The 23,329-nt window shown below is 38.0% G+C and overlaps 1 protein-coding gene across 1 annotated transcript; it reads left to right on the top strand.

Moving 5' to 3' along the window:
- Positions 1 to 2,755: 2,755 nt before the first annotated feature.
- Positions 2,756 to 9,622, top strand: LOC111376970 (serine-threonine kinase receptor-associated protein-like). Its single transcript, XM_022999981.1, has 7 exons — positions 2,756 to 3,266; positions 4,174 to 4,309; positions 5,400 to 5,481; positions 5,882 to 6,057; positions 6,643 to 6,764; positions 6,797 to 6,952; positions 7,483 to 9,622. The coding sequence occupies exons 1-7, from the start codon at positions 3,149 to 3,151 to the stop codon at positions 7,752 to 7,754; spliced, it is 1,062 nt and encodes a 353-aa protein (XP_022855749.1). The 5' UTR covers positions 2,756 to 3,148; the 3' UTR covers positions 7,755 to 9,622.
- The last annotated feature ends 13,707 nt before the right edge of the window (positions 9,623 to 23,329 follow it).

Genomic DNA, 23,329 nt, shown 5'->3' on the forward strand with positions numbered 1-23,329 from the left:
TAACAACAAACAACACAGAAATTCGAAATCTACAGCAAAAATTTGACACAGCGAACTTGCGGCCGACAACAGATTTTCCGGCGACATTGGTAATGACCCATGGGTTCGTTGGGCGCGCCATGATGAGGCGGTGACGGTGTTAGGGCTGGTGGTCCGCGACCGTGGGTTGCGTCGTCGGCGGTGAAAATCACGGTAGCAGGGGTCCGACCACTTCCAGGAGGGAGAGAGAGAGAGAGAGAGATGGCAGAGACTGGATTTTATAAAAAATGGGAGCATTTTCCTCGTCTTCAAAATTTTCAAGTTTTACACTGAAAACATCCAAAACGATAAAACCATCGTTTTGTGTTTTCAGTACAATTTTTTTTTTCAAAAACGTGTTTTCGAAAACGGGAAAGAGAACGCGTTTTCACCATTTTAAAAAAATCGAAAACAGAAAACGGTTTGAAAAAAACAAAGAGAACGCACCCAAAGTTTTTATGTTTTGTAATTTTTTTTTCACCTAGCCTATAAATTGTAAAAAATAAAAAATATATAAAAATCGATTTCATTCGGGCACCCACGGTTCTCATTCAGAAATCAAGAATTGACTCGGACCCAGTCGATTCTAGATTTTAATTTTTTATTTTTTTTTTGGAATTGGACCAAAACCTTCAATTTCAATTCGAGAGGTTCAATTTCAATTAAAATGTCCTGATGTAGCTGCTTGTGAGATGTGTTAAAGGTTGAACCCCAACCTTAAGGGTCCTTCACCGCCCCTGTCCTGAAGTATCGTGAGGGAGGTAAATCGCAGGTTATGCCTCCAAGGGTACAGGATGGAAGGCTACTTGTACACTTGCACTTACCCAAGAGCCAAATCCATATTTCAAAATTCGAACCCTTGACGCGGCAACCTCAAGCAAAGTTGAATTTCTCTACCCTCCTCTTTTACCACTTGGAGATGTGCCCTGAGGGGCTGCTTGTGAGATGTGTTAGAGTCAACAGGAGGTGGCCAATGGTTAAAAAAGTGGCGTGAGTTGCGAGCAAAAGGATGGTGGTGCAAATAGGGTTTTTAGGGGGATGAAAATGGGGGTTGGGATTAGGGTTTTGCCATAGGTAATTCGCTATCCAAATGACCTGATTATTGAAATGGATAATTAAAAAATAGGTTTGTGCGTAATCTCTCTCTCTCTCTTTATTTTGGATCTATCATTTTTTTAGGATATTATGATATTGTACAATATTACAACGAAATTTTAACTTATTTTCTTTAATTATTACTCATTCAAGCATATACCACTAGCAAAATCTTCCTTATATAAGAATATAACAAGGTTGTTAATAATTATCATATGTTGATTTTAAAGATGGTTAAAATACGACATTAAGCCGTTGATAGTTTTCATATAGTTGTGCAATATCACAAGGGATAGAATATAAGATTACGACAAAAGTGATAGGCATGCTCGTATGCATGCATGAATGAAACGAAGAATCATGAATATTTAGAAGAATAATAATGTTATTAAGCACTATTGATGTTAGAACACTAGTTTAAATGACTACACTTTATTAGTTCAATTAAATGAGTCATGACTTTATATTTAAATGAATCTATCATTTAATGTCTATAATTGCCACCTAAATTGATGACTAACAATAGGTAATCTTTAGATTTCACATTTGTATTACTGTTCAATTCAAATAATTTATAAATTAGGTGTAAATTTAGTTGCTTGACAAAAATAAAATAAAAGGAAATTTGAGACTACTTTGGAAATTGTAATAACAGATATTGTTGAGTGATCACTAATATTCGTCATCACAATTCAATCTCTAATCTAACCACAACCATCTAATATAATTGTTCACGATATTAATGGATGACAACGGTGCAAGTCGATTTTGGGACAACCATTCTTTTTCCTAATTAGTAGGATATTTTTGTCACATTGACCCGTCCTCTTTATCATCCCATTTATTTATTTTATTATTTTTTTCATATATAGTTAGTGAAAAATATTACCTTTTTTTTTTTTCCAATTTATTAACAACAATCCATGTTTTCTTTAGAATGAATGATGATTATTTTCTTTTTGTGTGAGAAAAAATTTAAATTTGAAATGAACTTTTAAATGAGATGAATAATGGGATGGGGATCATGTTATCCATTGGAGAGGGGACCATGCTAGATGTACTTAAATTTTTTTTATCTGATGCTTAACATACACTCACAATAGGGGTGTGGGGACCACATATTGGAATTATTTTATTCATGCAGGGTCCACGTACTTGTGAAAGTGGGTAAACCATTTGATAAACCAAATTATGTACACTTAGAATTATCCAAAAGTTAATATTATGGCAAATTAGATACCTTTGTAACACTAAAATAATATTTCCCATGATTAAATCATATTAATTAATTGTGTAATTAAAATGTGATTTTAAGCCGTCCAAATACAATTAAGCTCATTGATTTGTCAAATTAAGTCCCTGTTTGGTGGCAATTATTTTTTTAAAAATAATTTTTTGAATAGTAATTTTTGAAAAATATGTGGTTAAGAAAGTAAGAATTTTTTTTAATTTATCTATTAAATATTTTATTATATAAATATGTAATTGAAAATAAATACGTAAATTAAAGATTTTGAAATTAGTGGCCACCAAACAAGTGTCAGATCGAATAAAAACTAGGAAAAATGGATAAATCGAAAATTTCTCGCTATAAATACTCTGAGGCATGTCACTATTTAGTATTTTCTCTGCGCCTCGTGGCCCTAGCCTCATAGTCATATTTTATTAACGCGGAGTTCTTTCCCCCCAATTTTTACGTCTAATTTTTTTTAATTAAACATTTAAATTTGATCTATCTAGGGTTAGAAGGCGTGGATCCACTCTGATATAATTCATACATATGTACCTGTGATTAAACTTCATAGATAAAACTAATCGCAGAAATTTCCTGTTTTTAATCGGTATTTTTTCAAAACAAAGAAAATAAAGTGTTGCCATCAGAATCTGACCTTTTGTAAGGCAATTGTTCAATTTTTTTTGCTGTCAATTGTCATTTTCTGGGTTTAAATATCGTCCTGATTTGGGGTCATTTTTGTTAGTTCTTTTACATTTAGAAGAGTAATTTTTCTAGGATTGTATTTTGGGCATTTGAAGAATGGATAAGAAGAAGGTAGTAACACCACTGGTTTGCCATGGACATTCTCGTCCCGTTGTTGATTTGTTCTATAGCCCGATCACTCCCGATGGGTTTTTCCTTGTTAGTGCTAGCAAAGGTGAATATATATTATCTGCTGAAATGTGTTCTGTGTGGGAGATATTCGTTTGCTTTTGAAAATGCTGAATGGCTGATGATTAATTGATTGAATAAGGTTGTGGAATGCTACAATTTTAATTGTTTGATGATAGCAGCTCAGCGAAGTTCATATATGATATAGGGTCTGTTTGGGAGAGATTTTTTATCCCAAAAAATTGATTTTTTGACCGTTAGCCGTAATTTTTTACTTCTTCTTTCACATGGGGACCCCACTTTTCTTCTTACGGTCAAAAAATCAATTCTCAAAATCCCTTCCAAATGGGACCATAGTATAGATGTAGAAAATTTATTACTTTACAGGCGAAGTTCAATGGATTAAAGCGTTTATTTATTTTTATGATCAACGGCAATGATTTCACAATTATTACCCTTGAACATTGGGAAACATGATAAATGGATGAGTTCGGCTACACATACAAGGGGGTGTACACTCCGGTGTACATGTACACCGAAGTGTACACCCCTATGTACAAATGGCTTTTTCCTAAATGGATAACTTCTGCTGCTCACCTTACCCGGCAGGAATGGCGTTTATACGTACTGTTACAAATACTTATGGGTTATGGCTTGAAAACATACCGGCTTTGCCATTTGGCAGCTGTTCTTCGAGTTCAACACTGTCAGTTACGAAGCAGATTTTTTTCAATTGTGTTGCTGATTGCACAATGCAAGGCCATAAACTAGTTTCAGTTCGTACCTAGTATTTTATTTTATTTTTGCGTGAATCATGCACTTTAGATAGCTCTTAAATGTAATAAATATAATTACGGTGGTGGATTATTTATAAGATTTCTTTAAACTGAACTTCAATCTATTATGGATTATGCTTTGAACTATTCTTTATGGCTTTATCTTTGCTTACCCAGATTCCACACCAGTGTTGAGAAATGGAGAAACCGGAGATTGGATTGGAACCTTTCAAGGGCATAAAGGCGCAGTTTGGAGTTGTTGTCTAGATAAGCATGCTCTACGTGCTGCTTCTACATTTGCTGATTTTTCTGCGTAAGTGGTCAAGTTCTTACATTTTATTCTATTTAAGATTTAAGATTTTCCATGTATGGACATTAGATCTCTGACGTGGACTCCACTTGTGATTGGAGCACTTATTTGACACTGATTGGGGACATTTGATCGCCAACTCATGAATCATGAATACTCCAAGCATAATGGCATTATTGTATTAGACGTGTCACGTCAGACATCAACACTCCTCGAACCCTATGTGCAATGCGAGAAGTTCCTTGGTTTATTGCTAAACTGAAGGTACGATCTCTGTCGAAGATTCTCACCCCGAGAAAAGTCCAATTCCTCCTCCGTGCAGTAGCTCCGCACACCACGACATTCAGCAACACATGTTTGAAACTTCTTCTAGCAACCCTCTAGGATATGTGCCTGACTTGCCATGTGGGGTGTCCTATTTCTATATAATTTTTTAAATTTTCAACTCACAAGAGATACTTTAGAAATACTCTTCGTGCACTATCCAAAATCCCATTTGGCGTGACCCTTTTTGTTCATTATCTTATAGTTTTAACAAGCAAGGAACATGTTCTTGATAATAAAGGACTCACATTTAAAATTTTGAAATATAAAGTTAAAGATTTTTATTATTAGAAAATAACCTAGAAGCATCAAAATAATGTGATAAAAGTTATACCAACTTCATGAAAAATTTGTTTTACATCTATTATTTGTATCTTTCTTTATCTAGCAGTATTAATAAATAGATATACTATATAGAATGAAAGTATCGAAAAGATATAAAAAATTTAAAGGATATACGAAATTGATAACCCTCTGATTTAAAAGAATTCACCAGCAAAAATCAAAACTAAAAAAAGTATTCATTTTTATTAAATAAAAGACTAGAAATAAAGATATACTATATATAAGTTCAATTTAAAAGAATATAGATCAACGTGTCCCGTCCTACTTTTTTAATAATCCCGTGCCAACGCGTCCATATCTGTGCTTCTTAGCTGGCAAAAAACAGCAAATAGAGGCTTAGTCCCAATTTCTGTAAATTTTTAGGTTTATGGCATCCTTTTACAAATGCATTAATGCTATTTGTGGTTTATGTTATTATTTCCAGGAAAATATGGGATGCGTTAACTGGCGATGAATTGCTTTCTCTTGAGCACAAGCACATAGTTCGGACATGTGCCTTCTCAGAGGTACTTTTGAACTATAAATAATGGCTTTAAACATTTGTACGAATTTCTTTGCGTTTCTTCATTTTCTATAAGGATTTGGACTGCAAACCTTTTACTTGGCTGGATATCATTTGAATAGTTTTCAATGCAAAAATTAAGTTCTATTAAGTGCATTTTGGTGGGTTTGCAAGTCACATTGGGTTCCTGGTTCCAGCCTTTTCCATTTAAATTTTAGTTTCTTAAATAATCATTGATATGCTAAACCTCATCGACCGACAAGCTCTTTGTTATCTACGTAAACAAGCCATTATTGACTTTTATACATCAATATAGGTTGGAATTTTCAGCTCAATGATTATTATGTATTTATTATATTTATCTGACAACCGTTGAAGGATTAAATTTTTTGATTAAATTTCAGGACAGCCACCGTCTACTAACTGGAGGTGTTGAAAAATGTCTTCGCATATTTGATTTAAATAGACCTGATGCACCTCCTACGGAAGTTGAAAAGTCTCCTGGGTCTGTTAGAACTGTCGCTTGGCTCCACAGTGACCAAACTATCTTAAGTTCCTGCATTGATATGGCTGGGGTGAGGTACTTGGACAGAAAAATTGATGTTATTTGTTTCTATAATTCAAGTCACTGCCTGTAAATCTCTGTAATGTGTTCAGGTTGGCACTTTTCAGAACTTGCATCATACCGTATACTCCCTCAGTCCCGTTTATATCGACTGATTTTCCTTATTTTCTTATCCCAATTATATAATCATGTTTTTTTTATTGAGAATGCTTTGTTTTGTTCGATTACTGATGTACCCTTATTTAATTTGCCTAGATATAACTAATTTTTTTCACTTAATCTTGAAATTGTACAAATATAAATAAGCATAAACTAGGAAGGTTTTTGGCAAAAATTATTTTTTCAATAATATTAAATAAGATTTCTTAATCCGTGTGAAAAACATAACCAACCTATATTAATGGGACAGAAGAATATTCCCCCCCCCCAACTAAACTCACAGACTAAAGAGTTTTAGAATTTCTATCAGAATAAATAGATATTTTTTCTTTCTAATTGAGAACCTCCATTAGCTCACTTCTACTTAAGTTTCTAAAACTTCAGTTTTTCTGACATTCAATACATCAATTCCATTTAATGTTCCATGGACTGATGGCCTAGGTTGTGGGATGTGAGAACTGGCACAATTGTTCGAACAGTTGAGACAAAGTCTTATGTAACCTGTGCTGAAGTGAGTCAAGATGGACGCTACATAACAAGCGCAGATGGGTCAACTGTTAACTGGGAGCGATAGAGAGAGGCTTACTGATTTGCATCCCAGAACTTAACAGCTTTGGATTGGTGAAGAGCTATGATGTGCCATGTATTGTGGAATCGGCTTCATTGGAACCTAAATATTGTAACAAGTTTATTGCTGGAGGAGAAGACATGCGGATTCACGTGTTTGATTTTCATATAGGGACAGAAGTTGGTAAGTCCTTTATACCTTTTCATTGTTGGTCTTTCTTGCTCACCAACATGCTGTCAGACTTGTCTATTCTGGGATCTTTTTCGTCAATCCCTTCCTTTTTCCCTTTTCTATATGCCCCCCACTGTCAGTTGACGTGAGATTACCGTAGATGCAGTGTATATTTTCTAGTGCATCCAGACCAAATCACGCTGTTAAGAAATAGTTTTGTATGAAGAAAATAATTGCCATTTTCGATACTGTTGTCATGCTTGATGTCGCATATTTGGTAAGGGAATCCATCCTTTCTGATTTAATTGCTTGACATTTGGCATCGAGTCTTTTAGTTTAATTGACTAGAGAAGTTAACAGCTCAAATTTATATTTCTCTTAAGCTGTTTAGGTGCATAACATTAGTTTCATTGCCTCTCTCGTTGATGTAATTGTGAATATTATTAATGTTATTCTTTTCTGGTTAATATTGTGAAGTGTGAACTGATTCCCATTCATGGAATATTTCCTAAGCTGTTCTTGCACATGTTCTTTTGTAATAGGATGCAACAAAGGTCACCATGGTCTAGTGCACTGTCTTCGTTTCTCTTCCAGTGGTGAATCTTATGCCTCAGGATCAGAAGACGGGACTATCAGAATATGGCAAACTGACCCTTCGACTCATGAAGAGCTAAACTTTTCAGCTGTTAATGGAAAGGCGGAGAATGGAGCCAATGAGATTACTAACCAGATGGAGAAAGTTGATATTGCCAAAGAAGCAAAAAATGATGGGAGTGAAAAGATAACCAATGAAAAGGCAGCAGTTGCTAACTAAGATTATGTATTGACAGATTGTAGGTTGTACGAGCAGCCTAATTTTCAGTGGTTCTTCTACACCCGACTTATTTACAATAGGGGTATTGTACTTGATGCTACCAAAAAATAGTACCTGAAAGATCTTAAGCTTGATGATCGAACTCCGAACTTTGATGAACACGAGCAGTCTTCGAATACCTGAAACAAAGGCAACAAGGTGTGTGCTCTCGCCCCTCCGATGCTTAAGTCAGATAGAGAATTTAGTGCGTGAGGCTATAAATTAGAAATAATGAACAATGTACCTCAAGAATGAGCCCGGTTATGTATTTATAGGTACCGATGATAGAGTCCTAGAAGGACTTAGCCATGTGTGATCCTTATCCTTGTAGGATAAGGGATTAGTGTTTCATTCCAAGTATTCAATCGCTGTTTGAGTCGAAAAAGGAATCTAGCTAGATAAGAATTGTAGGTTGGGTAGAATTTGTGTTCCAATAGGTTGTCAAAAAGACCTGACATGACGACACGGAGGCCCAACCTCAGTGACCCAACCTTATATTGGTGGTTTTGAGAGAGGTCAAGCTCGGGGACTTGTGTTCGAGTTCGTGATCGGGTAATTCTGGGGTGATCACTGGCCCCCGTGCATCAATGTCGTGGATTATGGTCCAAGCCTAAACTATGAGTGAAGATGCAGAGGTATAAATGTCCAGGTGTCGCTCCACGTGTCACGCGCTTGATGGAATGTCAGAACTCGACCTCGGATGGGTGCCACGTGGCTTGGTCCAAGGGTTGGGATTAATAGATCGTTGGTATTCTACAGTTTCCTATAAATACTCCAACTTTCACCATTCATTTTCACTTTTCACTCTCAATTACTCTCAGTAAAATCGAGCTCGAGTTCGAGGATTGTGAGTTAGTAAGCGGTCATCTGAAAAGGTAAGAGTTCGAGCCCTTAAGTTATTTTTTGAATAAGTATAATGTCGAGTAACAGTAGTAGTACGGGGTCGAGTGATAGTGATAGTAGTCATCCATCTAGGGTCTCGTTCAAAAGTGACAAGCCTGTTGATGTAGATACATCCCTCATTCCCCGGGCCATCCGTATCAATTCGCATGTCGATATCCACGTTAGCTTGACATATCCTAAGGAACCGACCAAGTATAAAGAGCATTTTATTATTAAGATAGCCAGGGAGTTCGGCCTCATGCTTGCCTGTGATGTTAGGTCCCCGGGGCGTACTGAAATGGTATTGGATGTTCGGGAGGGGGAGATGACATTTTTCAGGGATACTTTTAAGGCCGGGCTTAGATGGCCTCCTCATTCCTTTTTCATCCACTTTCTATCCTCTTACTACATATGCTCGGGCCAATTAGTCCCAAACGGTTGGAGACTGTTAGTGTACTTCTTCATTTTGTGTAGATGCATCGAGGTTGAGCCTAGACTAGACGTTCTAAGAATGGTTTTTGATATGAAATTCTCTTTGGGGTACAACTGCTTTGTTTATTTATCAACAAAGGAAAGGGTTTAGAACACCAGAGACCCTGAGCTCCCTCCGGGGTTGGAAAGAGAGGTTTTTTTCGTGAAACCACAAAACCCTAACCACCCATTTAATCTGAAGTGGGAGGTACCCGACAAGGATAGATTTAACGAAGGACAAGCATACTTCAAGGAATTAGAGTGAGATAGGTTAAGGTTAATCAACCACGATCCTTTGGCAGAGAAGATTGATTACTTGCTCAAGAATGACACCCTTGACCTTGCCAATGTAAAAGGCCTCAAGAGTACGTCCTTTCATCTTGTTTTCTTCTCGTAGATTCTCTTTGACCTTAAGGTCGGTCTAATGTCTTATGATTTATTTTTGCAGATTTGGAAATGTCTTTCAACCCATCGAACCTTCTCGCGAACATCCAGCACAAGGCCAAGGGTCCAAAGCCTAAAGCCCTGGCTTCATCTAAGGGGAAGAAGAGGGTAAGGGAGGTCGCTGCGAGGGAACCCCCGGTGGAGGTGACCCCGACCTTGCATAAGGGCCAGTCCTCGATGTCCAAGACCCCGACCCTACCACCTCAGCCAATACCCAGGGTACAAGATCGAGCTCGGGAATGCTAGGGGGTTGTTGACTCAGGCTTCTCTCCCATCTCTGATAGCGCCCTCGAGGAGTATTCTGAGTGCGCCCTCATGAAGGATCTTGTTGGACGGTTTGAGAAAGAGGTCAACATGCATGAGGGGGTTAAGATATTGGAGGTCCTGACATTGAGGTTAAGATATCAACCTCAATTGTGTTTCCTTTATTTGAATTTCTTTCATCGGACTAACGTCGATTTTATTTATGCAGACGTTGAGCGTAGCACGAGGCCTTACCTTGAATGGCCTCAAGCAAACATAATGTGGGCATGCAAACCTTAAAGGAAAAATTATAACTATAGTTAGTTACTTGTAATAAATTTTCAGATTGTCGACATTCCATGGCCTTAGAAGTTCGCTCTACTATGCGGTCGCATAGTATAAAATCTATGCGGTCGCGAGTGACCCTCCAGGGATTAAAAACGCCATTTTTTATATGCCTATGCGGTAGCATAGGTATAATCTGTCCCCGATTTTTGCAGTTTCCTTATATGATTGCAACTCCTTTGGTAACCTAATTTCGACTGGTTTAAATAGCAAATAAACATCCAGAAGCCGCACGAACGAATTGGGAGGCAAGAACATTCATCTTGGAGAGGATTTGAAGGCAAGAACAAGGATTGATGCGAAGATTTACAAGATTTCTTCAAGTTTTGATAACCCGGTGATGTATTTTATTCAAAACTTGTTAGATTTCGTTATTTTTATCATGATAGGCTAGATTTCTGCAACTAGGTGATCGATGAACCATGTAATTATTATTAAACTTGTTATTTCATGATTTTGAATTTATAGTTCGATGGGATATTTGAATGAATTATATTGATTTATTTATTTCCACAATTAATGTGCACTTAATTTGTGTGAATTTGGTGGTTTAATTCTGAATTTGAGAAAATTGGATTAAACTCGACATATATGATTCATCATAGGGTCCGATAGGGGATATAAATATATCCATATGCCCTATGTAAATCTTTAATTGCTCACAAAATAAAATTACATGCATTCTTGTATAATTGCATCCGTTATAGAAATATAGGCTGGTGATTTATGAGAATAGGTTCAATATATCTCGAGAGAGAGTATTGAATAAATTTAGGAGCATTGATTTGTCAAATTCTCATTGGAATATCAAAATTGTGAAATTAGGGTTTAATTAGTAATTATTTGGGGATTCGTGATCCTAGCGCATTCGTTTTACATAGATTTTCATAAATTGACAATACATTTCATTTATTTTCATAACATTTCGTAATTGAGTCATTCATTAAGCGAATTTAAGTAATTAAGGTTTGATTTGAAATTAGGATTTTTCAATTTGGGGATTTCCCCCAAAATTAGGGTTTGATTTGAAATTAGGGTTTTTAAATTTGGGGATTTCCCCCAAAATTAGGGCTTCTAATTCTAAAATTCATCTTGAATCAATTAGTTTCGGTTAAGGCTAAAATAAATAAAATTGAACTACTCTTTCTCTGTGGGACGATACTCGGACTTCTAAAGTCCACTTTATTACTTGTCACGACCCGTACACTTGCGGTAATTTAAATCGAAAGAAATATTTCGCGAACAAGTTTTTGGTGCCGTTGCCGGGGATTGAGTTTAGTTTAATTTTATTTCTTGAGGCACTAATTCGAACTCAATTTTTTTTATTTTACTAGCATAATTTTGTTTTTATTTTTATTTTCATTTTAGGTTATTATCCTCTATTTGTGTTTTAGTTAATTAAATTGTTTGAATCTCAGTGCTCATACTGGTTTTAATTCTCAGATTTGCATGTCACGATTGCCTGAAGAAGAATTGATTCCAGCTGATCCTGAAATTGAGCGCACCTTTCACCGACGACAAAGAAATCACCGCGAAGCACAAGTATAAATGGCCAACGAATTAAACAATCCCATGATTCATGCTAACGAAGGAGAGGCAATGGACGAAGAGAATGAGATTCTGGGGGATTTCTTGACTCCTCAAGTGATTCAAAGCCAGTCTAGCATAGTGTACCCACCGTTTGGGCAACCTAATTTTTAGTTGAAGACCAATGTGATACAGCTGTTTCAAAATGGACACCAATTCTATGGCAAGACTGAGGAGAACCCACACACACACGTATCTTGATTTCTGGATATGTGTCAACATTTCAGATACCAAGGGATTTCGGATGACGCTATTAGGTTGAGGCTTTTTCCACATACGTTACGAGACAGAGCACTTGAACGGTTGGATTCACTCCCGGTTGCAAGTATCACTACATGGAATGAGCTGGCACACAAGTTCTGCACAAAGTTCTTCTCCTCAGCCAAGATAGCAAAGCTGAGACATGATATATCAGTATTCAATCAAGGAGAGACTGAATCATTTGATGAAGCCTGGAACAGATTTAAAAACATGTTTTGGAAATGCCCTCAGCATGGGTTCGATAAAAAGACCCAGATTTGATTCTTCTACACAGGATTACTTCCATACCATAAGAGCATGGTAGATTCGGCATCACATGGCTCAATATCCACAAGAACAGTTGATGGGGCATTGGAATTATTTGAGCGAATGGCTACCACATCAGCCATGTGGTCTTCTGAGAGAGCGACTCCAAAGAAAACTCCAGGTGTCTACGAGGTGGACGCTTATTCAGCAATCTCTGCAAAAATTGATTCTCTGTATCATAAGATGAAAAGCATATCACAAGCATCACAAGCTAAGAAGAGCAATTGTGAGGAATGTGGAGCCGAGCACAAAACATCAGATTGCCCTATACTCATGCAAGGAATTGAGCAAGCAGATTACGCACAGTGGGGACAACGTCAGCAGCATAATCAATATGGCGGGACTTTCAATCCCAGCTGGAAGAAACATCCCAACTTCTCTTGGAGCAACCAGAATCAGAATAAGCCACAGGGGCAATTTCAACAGTAGGAGAAGAGGCCTCAATTGGAAGATATGATAGGAAAATTCATGGAAAAGGCCGAAGCTACACTTCAAAATCAAAATGCAGCCATCAAAAATTTGGAAACTCAGATGGGGCAGCTAGCCATCGCATTGACTGGCAGAACACCAGGTAACTTACCAATTAATACAGAAATCAATCCTAAAGAGCAAGCCAAGGCCATTATAACTCGAAGTGGAATGCAATTACCTGAAATCCATGTCAAGAGACCGGGGGTGATTGGAGAAACATCTTCCTCCACTGAAGAAGAGATTGTTGTAAAGGAATCAAGTTCAAAGGAAAGTTCAGAAGAATCACAAGATAAAGCCAAAGTCACAGTCAACCCCTACGAACCTCCGATTCCCTTTCCACAGCACTTGAAGAAGCAAAAAGTGGAGCAACAATACAAAAAATTTCTAGAAATCTTCAAAAAGCTCCATATCAGCATCCCACTAGCTGATGGACTGTTCCAGATGCCTAGCTACGCTAAATTTCTGAAGGATATCATATCAAATAAACGCAAGCCTGAAGATCATGAGACAGTCATGCTTACCGAGGAATGTAGTGTCAGAATTCAGAATAAGCTTCCACCAAAACTAAAAGATCCAGGGAGTTTTACTGTTCATTGCACAATCGGTGAAGTATATTTTGATAAAGCATTATGTGACATCGGTGCAAGTATTAATTTAATGCCTTTGTCTGTTTTCAGGAAACTAGGATTGGGAGAAGCTAAAGCAACCACTGTGACACTTCAGCTGGCTGACAGGTCACTGACACATCCCAGAGGAATAATTGAAGATGTGCTTATCAAGGTTGAGAAGTTCATATTCCCAGCGGACTTTCTTATCCTGGACATGGAAGAGGACAATGACGTTCTATTGATACTTGACAGACCATTTCTGGCAACAGGGAGAGCATTAATTGATGTTCAAAAAGGTCAGTTGATTTTAAGATTGGGAGAGGAGCAGATATCATTCAATGTATTCAAGGCAATGAAATTACCAGCAGAATCTGATAGCTGTTATCAAGTTGACATTATTGATAAGGCAGTACAAGAAACATTCTTATTACACGGTCCATCTGATGCCTATGAGGCATGCATTGCACAATCCCAATCAATCCAATCAGAGTCTTTTGAAGTTGAAACATGTGCAAGATTTTTGGAGACCAACCCGCCATACACACGAAAGAGGCACTTCGAGGAACTGGGGATGGGAAACACAAAGCCACTACCTTCAGTTCAGCAGCCGCCAGTTTTAGAACTCAAACAACTACCGCCACATCTCAAATATGCATATTTAGGAGAATCAGATACACTTCCAGTAATCATTTCGAACACAGTTAGTGAGATGGAGGAGGAAAAACTGCTCAGGGTACTTAGAGAGAACAAGACGGCGATTGGTTGGACAATAGCTGACATTTAAGGAATCAGTCCTTCCCTGTGTATGCATAAAATTTTAATGGAGAAAAATTGCAAGCCTAGCATAGAAAGTCAGAGAAGATTGAACCCAAACATGAAGGAAGTGGTGAGAGCAGAGATACTGAAGTTATTAGATGGAGGAATTATCTACCCAATTTCAGATAGTGCATGGATCAGCCTAGTTCAAGTGGTACCGAAAAAAGGGGGAATCACAGTGGTGAAAAATGAGAAGAATGAACTAATTCCCACTAGAACAGTTACGAGTTGGAGAGTTTGCATTGACTATCGCAAACTCAATGCAGTTACACGAAAGGATCACTTCCCACTCCCATTCATTGATCAGATGTTGGAGAGGTTGGCCGGACATTCACACTACTGCTTTCTTGATGGATACTCGGGCTATAATCAGATACCTGTCGCACCAGAGGATCTGGAGAAGACCACTTTCACTTGCTCCTACGATACTTTCGCTTATCGTAGGATGCCTTTTGATCTTTGCAACGCTCTAGCCACATTTCAGAGGTGCATGATGGCAATATTCTTTGATATGATTGAAATGTTTATCGAGATTTTCATGGACGACTTCTCAGTATTTGGATCTTCATTTGATGAATGTCTAAACCACTTGAATTTGGTCTTATAGAGATGCAAGGAGACTAACCAGGTTTTAAATTGGGAAAAATGCCACTTTATGGTGCAGGAAGGCATTGTACTTGGGCATAGGATATCGGCAAAAGGAATTGAGGTAAACAAGGCAAAAATTCAAGTGATTGAGAAATTACCACCACCTACATCAGTTAAAGGAGTTCGTAGTTTTTTGGGGCACGCTGGATTCTACCGGAGGTTTATAAAAGATTTCTCGAAGATCACTAAACCTTTGTGCAATTTACTAATGAAAGATGCAACCTTTGAGTTCAATGAGGATTGTCTCACAGCCTTCAACACTTTAAAGGAAAAGCTTACGATAGCACCAGTGATTGTAGCGCCAGACTGGGAATTACCTTTTGAATTGATGTGTGATGCAAGTGATCACGCTGTAGGTACAGTATTGGGACAGCGGAGGAACAAGATTTTTCATGTGATCTACAATGCAAGCAGAACTCTAAATGATGCACAAATAAATTATGCAACCACTGAAAAGGAGCTATTGGCTGTGGTATTTGCATTTGAAAATTTAGGTCATACCTCGTCGGGTTTAAAATCATCGTCTATACTGATCATGCTGCATTGAAGTATTTGCTCACAAAGAAGGATGCAAAATCGAGATTAATTCGTTGGGTGCTGTTGTTGCAAGAATTTGACATTGAGATACACGACAAGAAGGGCACCGAGAACGAAGTAGCAGATCACCTATCCAGACTAGAACCTGGGGAGACGGAAGATTTAGTGGATATAAATGAAATCTTCCCGGATGAACAGATGTTAAGAGTGGATGAAGCACCTTGGTACGCAGATATTGTCAATTACTTGGCCAGTTCTATTCCACCACCTGACTGCTCTAGTCACCAAAGAAAAAAATTCTTTGCCGAGTTAAAATACTATTTCTGGGAGGATCCAATTCTCTATAGACGAGGAGCTGATCAGATAGTGAGGAGGTGCGTACCTGAAGAAGAAGTACATGAGATTCTCGAGCATTGTCACTCATCCGCATATATGCAGGACACTTTGGAGCTTCAAAAACAGCTGCAAAGATTCTACAATCAGGTTTCTACTGGCCTACACTGTTTAAAGACACATTTGAGTTTGTTAAGAGGTGTAACAGATGTCAACGCACTGGGAATATCTCGAGGAGAAATGAAATGCCACTGAACAATATTTTGGAAGTGGAGATCTTTGATGTTTGGGGAATTGACTTCATGGGACCTTTCCCCCCTTCGTTCTCAAACCAGTATATCTTGGTGGCAGTGGATTACGTCTCAAAATGGGTGGAAGCAGTTGTATTGCCAACAAATGACTCAAAGACAGTAATTGGATTCTTGAAGAAATATATTTTCACCCGATATGGTACACCGCGGGCTATAATCAGCGATGGGGGCAAGCATTTCTGTAATCGTCAGTTTGAGCAGCTGCTGAATAAATATAGCGTTAAACACCGCGTTGCTACTCCATATCATCCACAAACCAGCGGGCAAGTTGAGGTATCTAATCGGCAGCTGAAGAGAATACTAGAAGTCACTGTGAATTCATCTAGAAAAGATTGGTTTAAAAAGTTGGACGATGCATTATGGGCTTACAGAACAGCATTCAAGACCCCGATCGGCATGTCTCCATACCGCATAGTCTTTGGAAAAGCATGTCATCTGCCATTAGAAATGGAGCACCGGGCATATTGGGCTATGAAACAGTTAAATATGAACTTGAATGTTGCCGGAGAAAAGCGTTTACTGCAACTGAATGAGTTGGATGAATTTAGAATGGAGGCTTATGAAAATGCAAAACTTTACAAGGAGCGAACCAAAAAGTGGCATGATATGCACATTCAGAGGCCAGTATTCGAAGTGGGGCAGCAAGTACTACTGTATAACTCGAGACTCAAGCTATTCCCAGGAAAACTACGATCATGGTGGTCGGGTCCCTACACAGTTACAAAAGTCCTACCATATGGGGCTATACAAGTGAGCCATGAGAATAAGGGTACCTTCACTGTTAATGGGCAAAGGTTGAAACACTACTGGGGCGGTGACTTCTCTAACCAAAAGTCAACCGTTCAACTCGAGACGCCAGAATGAAGCAGCCGCAGAAAAGTCGAGCTATCGACTATAACTTAGCGCTGGGTGGGAGGCAACCCACTGTATCCTTTTTATCTGTTTATTTACTTTATTATGTTTTCTGCATTAGATTAGGAAGTTTATTTTCAAATTCATTTAGTATTCTGTTATGTGGTCATCGATCATCTAAGCATGTTAAAAGAGTCCAAGCACTGTTCACACGAGTCCTTAAGTATCACACACGAGTTCGGGATGATTTGAGTTGTTTGGGTAGTTGAATGTGAAATTCATGCATTTCGAGGCAAATTATGTTTTCATAATTTCACATGTTAATATTTTAAAAATATGTCTTTGAAAAATTGGGGGCGTTGAGAGTTGGGTCCTTTATCAAAAAAAAAAAAAAAATTTGGACGAAAATCGGATTTTTTGGGGAAAGAGGCTTTGTTTTATTTTATTTTATTTCTTTTTAAAAAAAAATGTGTGTCTATGCGACTGCATAGACACCTACCGAACGAAAAAGATCAAAAAAATCTTTCACTATGCGACCGCATAGATTTTAACTATGCGGCCACATAGAATAAAATAGGCGTGGGTTTTTAACCCACGCCCGAATCATTTTATTAGATTTCAAATCAATTTCTTCCCAAATCCTCTCTCGCCCAACTTAAGATTTCTACACATTATTGCATTTCACTCACCTACACTACACAAGAATCTCGAGGTTGTTGTTGCACATCATCTTGAAGGTATGACTTTTGATTATCTCCTTCATTGTGCCTCATTTTTTTTTAAGTCATTTTCGAATTGATTTTCTGTATTTTGGGGTGATTGGGGTGTTGATGGTGGATGGAGTGTACTATTTGCAATTCAATTGTGTTATGGGGTAATTCGAATTTTGAGTTATTGGGTTTTATATGGATTTCTAAAGAATGCATGCTAGGTGTTTGATACATTACCACATTGATAATTTGTAGGCATTTTGGTACATGTTGCATTAAATTTATTTGATTGATGAATGTATATGAGATTGGTGATTGATTTTTGAATGGGGAACCATGTGACATAGTAATTTTTGGCTAATGTATGAAGATTTCATAATGCCCACAACATGTTCGATAAAATGCCCATTTTTTGGTAATCTAATACAATTATGAACATCTAGCATGGAATATGACTATTAGATGAATGGAATAACGCGTTGTGATGTATTACCAACCAATGTGACTTAGACAACATCAACACACACATGCACACAAAATAGCTAAGTCATTGCATGCCCACAGCACCCTCCGTCCTTTATTTTACACTACCATTTGACACACCAAACGAACTCCGATTGAGCTGCAATTTGGGTATGTGATAGACCTCATTGCATACTTTCATATGCCCGGAGGTTGCCCGGGAAAATCTTGATAATTCTCGATGGTGCCCGGGCCGAAGGTGTACACTCAATCATGACTCCAACCCTTTCACTATGAGCATATTCACCCAAATTTTCTTATGTTTTCGTATGGGCTATACATTTTTACTATTCTAATCATCATACATTGTTCATTACACACCGTGGTAGTATACATGCATATTGAAACAAGTTTGGGGGATTTGTGAATTACGTGCTTTTCATTTCATGCGATTTCTCGCTGTACAACAAGACGTTTAATGCTAGCTATTTTCCCACTTTGCAGGATGCCACCAAAACGAATTTCAAAAGGAAAAGAGAAGGTTGGCTCATCATCCGGCACAGCACGCACTCGAATGCTTGAAGGGGGGATACAAAGATTCTTGACTTCCGAGGCAGCAGCCCGATATGAAAACATAGTGAGTCGATGGACAGTGACACCAGAGCGGGCTGTTAAATTGGAAGACTTTCCTGATTTCGAGCTGACCACTTTGGTGCATAACTGTGGATGGGATAAAATAGTGGAGCGGCCACATCGGATTTATGAATTGTTGGAAGGGGAATTTTACGCCAACTTCAATACAGAAATTGACACACCAGGGTCCGACCACCTGCATCAGACTTAGGTCAGGGGAAAATGGATCACATTCTCACCCGAGGTTATTCAAGATTACTACCAGCTCACGTGGGAAAACATAATCCTTATGCCAGGTGACTTCAATTGGCATGAAGTGGCGGAGATCTTATTGGGGCGATAAAATGCATGGCCACTCCCCACCACCGAGTGGCACCAGATTGAGCTGACACCATCTATAGCCATCCTGTGTCTGTTTATGTGCCACAACATTGAGCCAACCTCTCACAGGACCACATTCACAGATCCCACAGCTGGATTCCTTTATCACTTGGTGCGAGGTAATAAGGTTGATCTTGCCACTCTTTGCTATAATAAGATCCATCATGTGGGTACCTTGGGAGACAGGCACAGCTTAATGAGCTTTCCAAGCCTCATCTCCGGAATATGCATAGCTGCTGGTATAAACATTGTATCTGGGGAAGTGGCTACCAAACCCAGCCCCATCATAAAGCGCAGTACCTTGGAGGCTCAAGACAGAGCCAGGATAAAGCACTGGGAAAAGCAAGAAATTGAAAGGTACAGACAGTAGGAAGAGCAAGGTCACGAGCACGCAGAGCAAGAGATGCCTCAAGCTCCACTACCACAGGTTGAGTTAAATGCACAGCTGTGGCGCCAGATTTTCACCACCACCACGGGGACCAGTCGAGACGTACAGAGTCTCCAGCAGGCTATGGGAACTTTGACGACTGAGATGCATACAGCCCACCGTGACATCCACATTTCCACTAATATGTCACGTGCTGGTCGCCAGGATGCCCAGGCAGCTAGGAGGGAGATGGACACTATGAACGGTCGACTCAGTGTATATGTGGGCAGGGTGGATGGTATCCAGATGAGGGTAAATGAAACTTGGGAGCGTCTGGGCCGTTTGGAGACACGTGTTGAGGAAATCCATCATGAAATGACACAGCAGTCAGCACTGATGAGAGAGATCTTGGCGCGCCTACCTCCACCTCCAGCTGATGATACTGCAGGTTCTAACTTCCCATCGCAGCCCCCGTATTGATCAGGGGAGTATCGTTTGCCTCATTTGTACTCATTTTCCTTAAATTCTGCCATCTAAACTTAATTTTCGCATTGAGGACAATGTCTTGTATAAGTTTGGGGGATGGTGGCATAATTTGATAAAGACATTCGGCATGTAATTAATTGCATTTCCACAAGCCAGATTTAATTTGACTAATTGTTGCATGAGGCATGCTTGTGAGTGAATATTGATTATGCTTATGTATGCTTGTGTGAGCTTAATCGCCTTGCCAGCTATGATGTTACTATTGGATTGGTATATTTCAAAACTTTGGAGTCGGTGTTAATTAGGCCAACTAATACTTGTTGATGTAATACTTGACATTCTTTATGCACGTCATTCATGCTTTACATGTTAGGTAAGTGATTGGGGTTTTGAGCATAAAGTAGGAAAATAATTGTAACCCTCTATTGAATTAACCCATAAACTACCTTAAAACAGTTTGGTGATAGTTGAACTATTATAGGAGAACATTGAGATAAGTGAGGCTCCGTGCATGAATTATTGTGTGGATTGTCTAGACCAGTGGGATAAAGAGTAGGTGAAAATATTAAATTGAGGGTTGGTTTTGGATACCAGATGTCTAGAAAAATAAGGGCATAAACTTAATTTCTGAGAAGAAGACACTTCTTTTCCAGCCTTTATGACTCGAGCAAGTAAGCTTGTAAGGATATTTCAAAATCTGGTGCCCTAAGGTCAACTGATCTGGGAGTCATCGGCCTAAAGTTCGATACATGGGTCATATAGAAAGCAAGAGGTAAAGAAGTTAATAAAAGTCATCTGATCGAGCCTTTATAACTCGGGTGAATAAGCCTGCAAGGGTTTAAAACCTGGTGCCCTAAAACCAACTGGTTTAGGAGTCACCGGCCTAAAGCTCGTTACATGGGTTATATAGAAAGCAAATGAGAAGATGATAAATGAAAAAAAATCAGAAAATCAGAGAAAAATGAGAAAAACAAAAAGAGACAATAACAAGAAGAAAAGCCCTTGGACAATTGGTGGAAGAAACTATACCTTTAAGGCGAGGCAAGTAACCTAGTTTAATCTTGAGTGTCAAAGCAATCAAAACTACGAGAGCCTTCACTTGTTGACATGTGAACTTGTGATAGTGAAATTAATCCAAACTACGAGAGGGTGAGAACTATAGCTAGGTAAACTCATAATTTTTAAACACAACCCCGGGATAAGTGAGTGAAAAGAATAAGTTTGGGGGGTTGTGTATCTCTCGAGCGAATAAGGAGATATTTGACCACTTGGAGTCGGGACTCAAACTCATCATGAACTTGATATGTTAGCATGAATCCACACACACACATCAAGTATGCACTTAACAGGTAAAGGTTGATGTCATTTTGCACTAATAAATTTTCATAAAATCAATTACTTAGTCCAATCCTGAGCCAAGGCAAGGTATTAAGCCATATTTGTTCAGAATTATATCACTATCTTGTTTGAAGACAAACAATAGTTCAAGTTTGGGGGGTTTGATAAGTGTGTTTTTACACACTTATTTACATCACAAACATGACTTAAATACAAGTAAAATGATTGAATTGTTACTTAACTTTGTCAAATTCATGCAATGTAGGTAATTCTATGGAAATAGTGGAATTCAGGAGAAAAGAGCCGAAAAAGGACCAAATTGGAGCAAAATGAAAATTCAGGGACCAAATTGCAATTATCTGAAAGTTGACCCGATGAACACATCAAGCAATTGATCAAGCTAAGCAACAATTGAAAGTTATAATGAAACATTGGAGCAACTAGAAACAAGAGAGGAGGTCAAGGAGTGAAGGAATGAAACTTGAGGATCAAAATGACTCAAATTAGAAGTTCGCTCTACTATGTGGTCGCATAGTATAAAACCTATGCGGTCACGAGTGACCCTCCAGGGATTAAAAACGCCATTTTTTATATACCTATGCGGTCGCATAGGTTATGCCTATGCGGTTGCATAGGTATAATCTATCCCCGATTTTTGCAGTTTCCTTATATGATTGCAACTTCTTTGGTAACCTAATTTCGAAGGGTTTAAATAGAAAATAAACATACAGAAGCCGTACGAACGAATTGGGAGGCAAGAACATTCATCTTGGAGAGGATTTGAAGGCAAGAACAAGGATTGATGCGAAGATTTACAAGATTTCTTCAAGTTTTGATAACACAGTGATGTATTTTATTCAAAACTTGTTAGATTTTGTTACTTTTATCATGATAGGCTAGATTTCTGCAACTAGGTGATCGATGAACCATGTAATTATTATTAAACTTGTTATTTCATGATTTTGAATTTATAGTTCGATGGGATATTTGAATGAATTATATTGATTTATTTATTTCCACAATTAATGTGCACTTAATTTGTGTGAATTTGGTGGCTTAATTCTGAATTTGAGAAAATTGGATTAAACTCGACATATATGATTCATCATAGGGTCCGATAGGGGATAGAAATATACCCCTATACCCTATGTAAATCTTTAATTGCTCACAAAATAAAATTACACGCATTTTTGTATAATTGCATCCGTCATAGAAATATAGGCTAGTGATTTATGAGAATAGGTTCAATATATCTAGAGAGAGAGAGTATTGAATAGATTTAGGAGTATTGATTTGTCAAATTCTCATTGGATTATCAAAATTGTGAAATTAGGGTTTAATTAGTAATTATTTGGGGATTCGTGATCCTAGTGCATTCGTTTTACATAGATTTTCATAAATTGACAATACATTTCATTTATTTTCATAACATTTCGTAATTGAGTCATTCATTAAGCGAATTTAAGTAATTAGGGTTTGATTTGAAATTAGGGTTTTTCAATTTGGGGATTTCCCCCAAAATTAAGGCTTTTAATTCTAAAATTCATCTTAAATCAATTAGTTTCGGTTAAGGCTAAAATAAATAAAATTGAACTACTCTTTCTCTGTAGGACGATACTCGGACTTCTAAAGTCCACTTTATTACTTGTCACGACCCGTACACTTACGGTAATTTAAATCGAAAGAAATATTTCACGAACACCTGACCTGTTGGGTCACATCCTGTAATTTATTTCCCTCACGATACTCCAGGGGCAAGGCAGTGGGGGCCCTCAAGGTTAGGGTGCAACCTTTATCACAATACAAAGCAAATCTTTTAAGGGAAGTAGGCTTCAACAGAATCCAAGTATATTTCTTTCATATATAGCAAATGTTTGCCATTTTAAATTTTTTTTAATTGCATCTACTTATTTTTCCCCTAGTGCATTTTGGCTAATCTTAAAAACTTACGAGTGAATAAGCTCTTGGTTGAATTCAAATGTGCAGCTCTTCATAGGTCAATTAAGGTAAGTTCTGAAAGAAATACCAGAATTGCAAAAGTTAT

The sequence above is a fragment of the Olea europaea genome, unplaced genomic scaffold (assembly GCF_002742605.1).
Source record: "Olea europaea var. sylvestris unplaced genomic scaffold, O_europaea_v1 scaffold1590, whole genome shotgun sequence".
Classification (NCBI taxonomy): Eukaryota; Viridiplantae; Streptophyta; class Magnoliopsida; order Lamiales; family Oleaceae; genus Olea; species Olea europaea.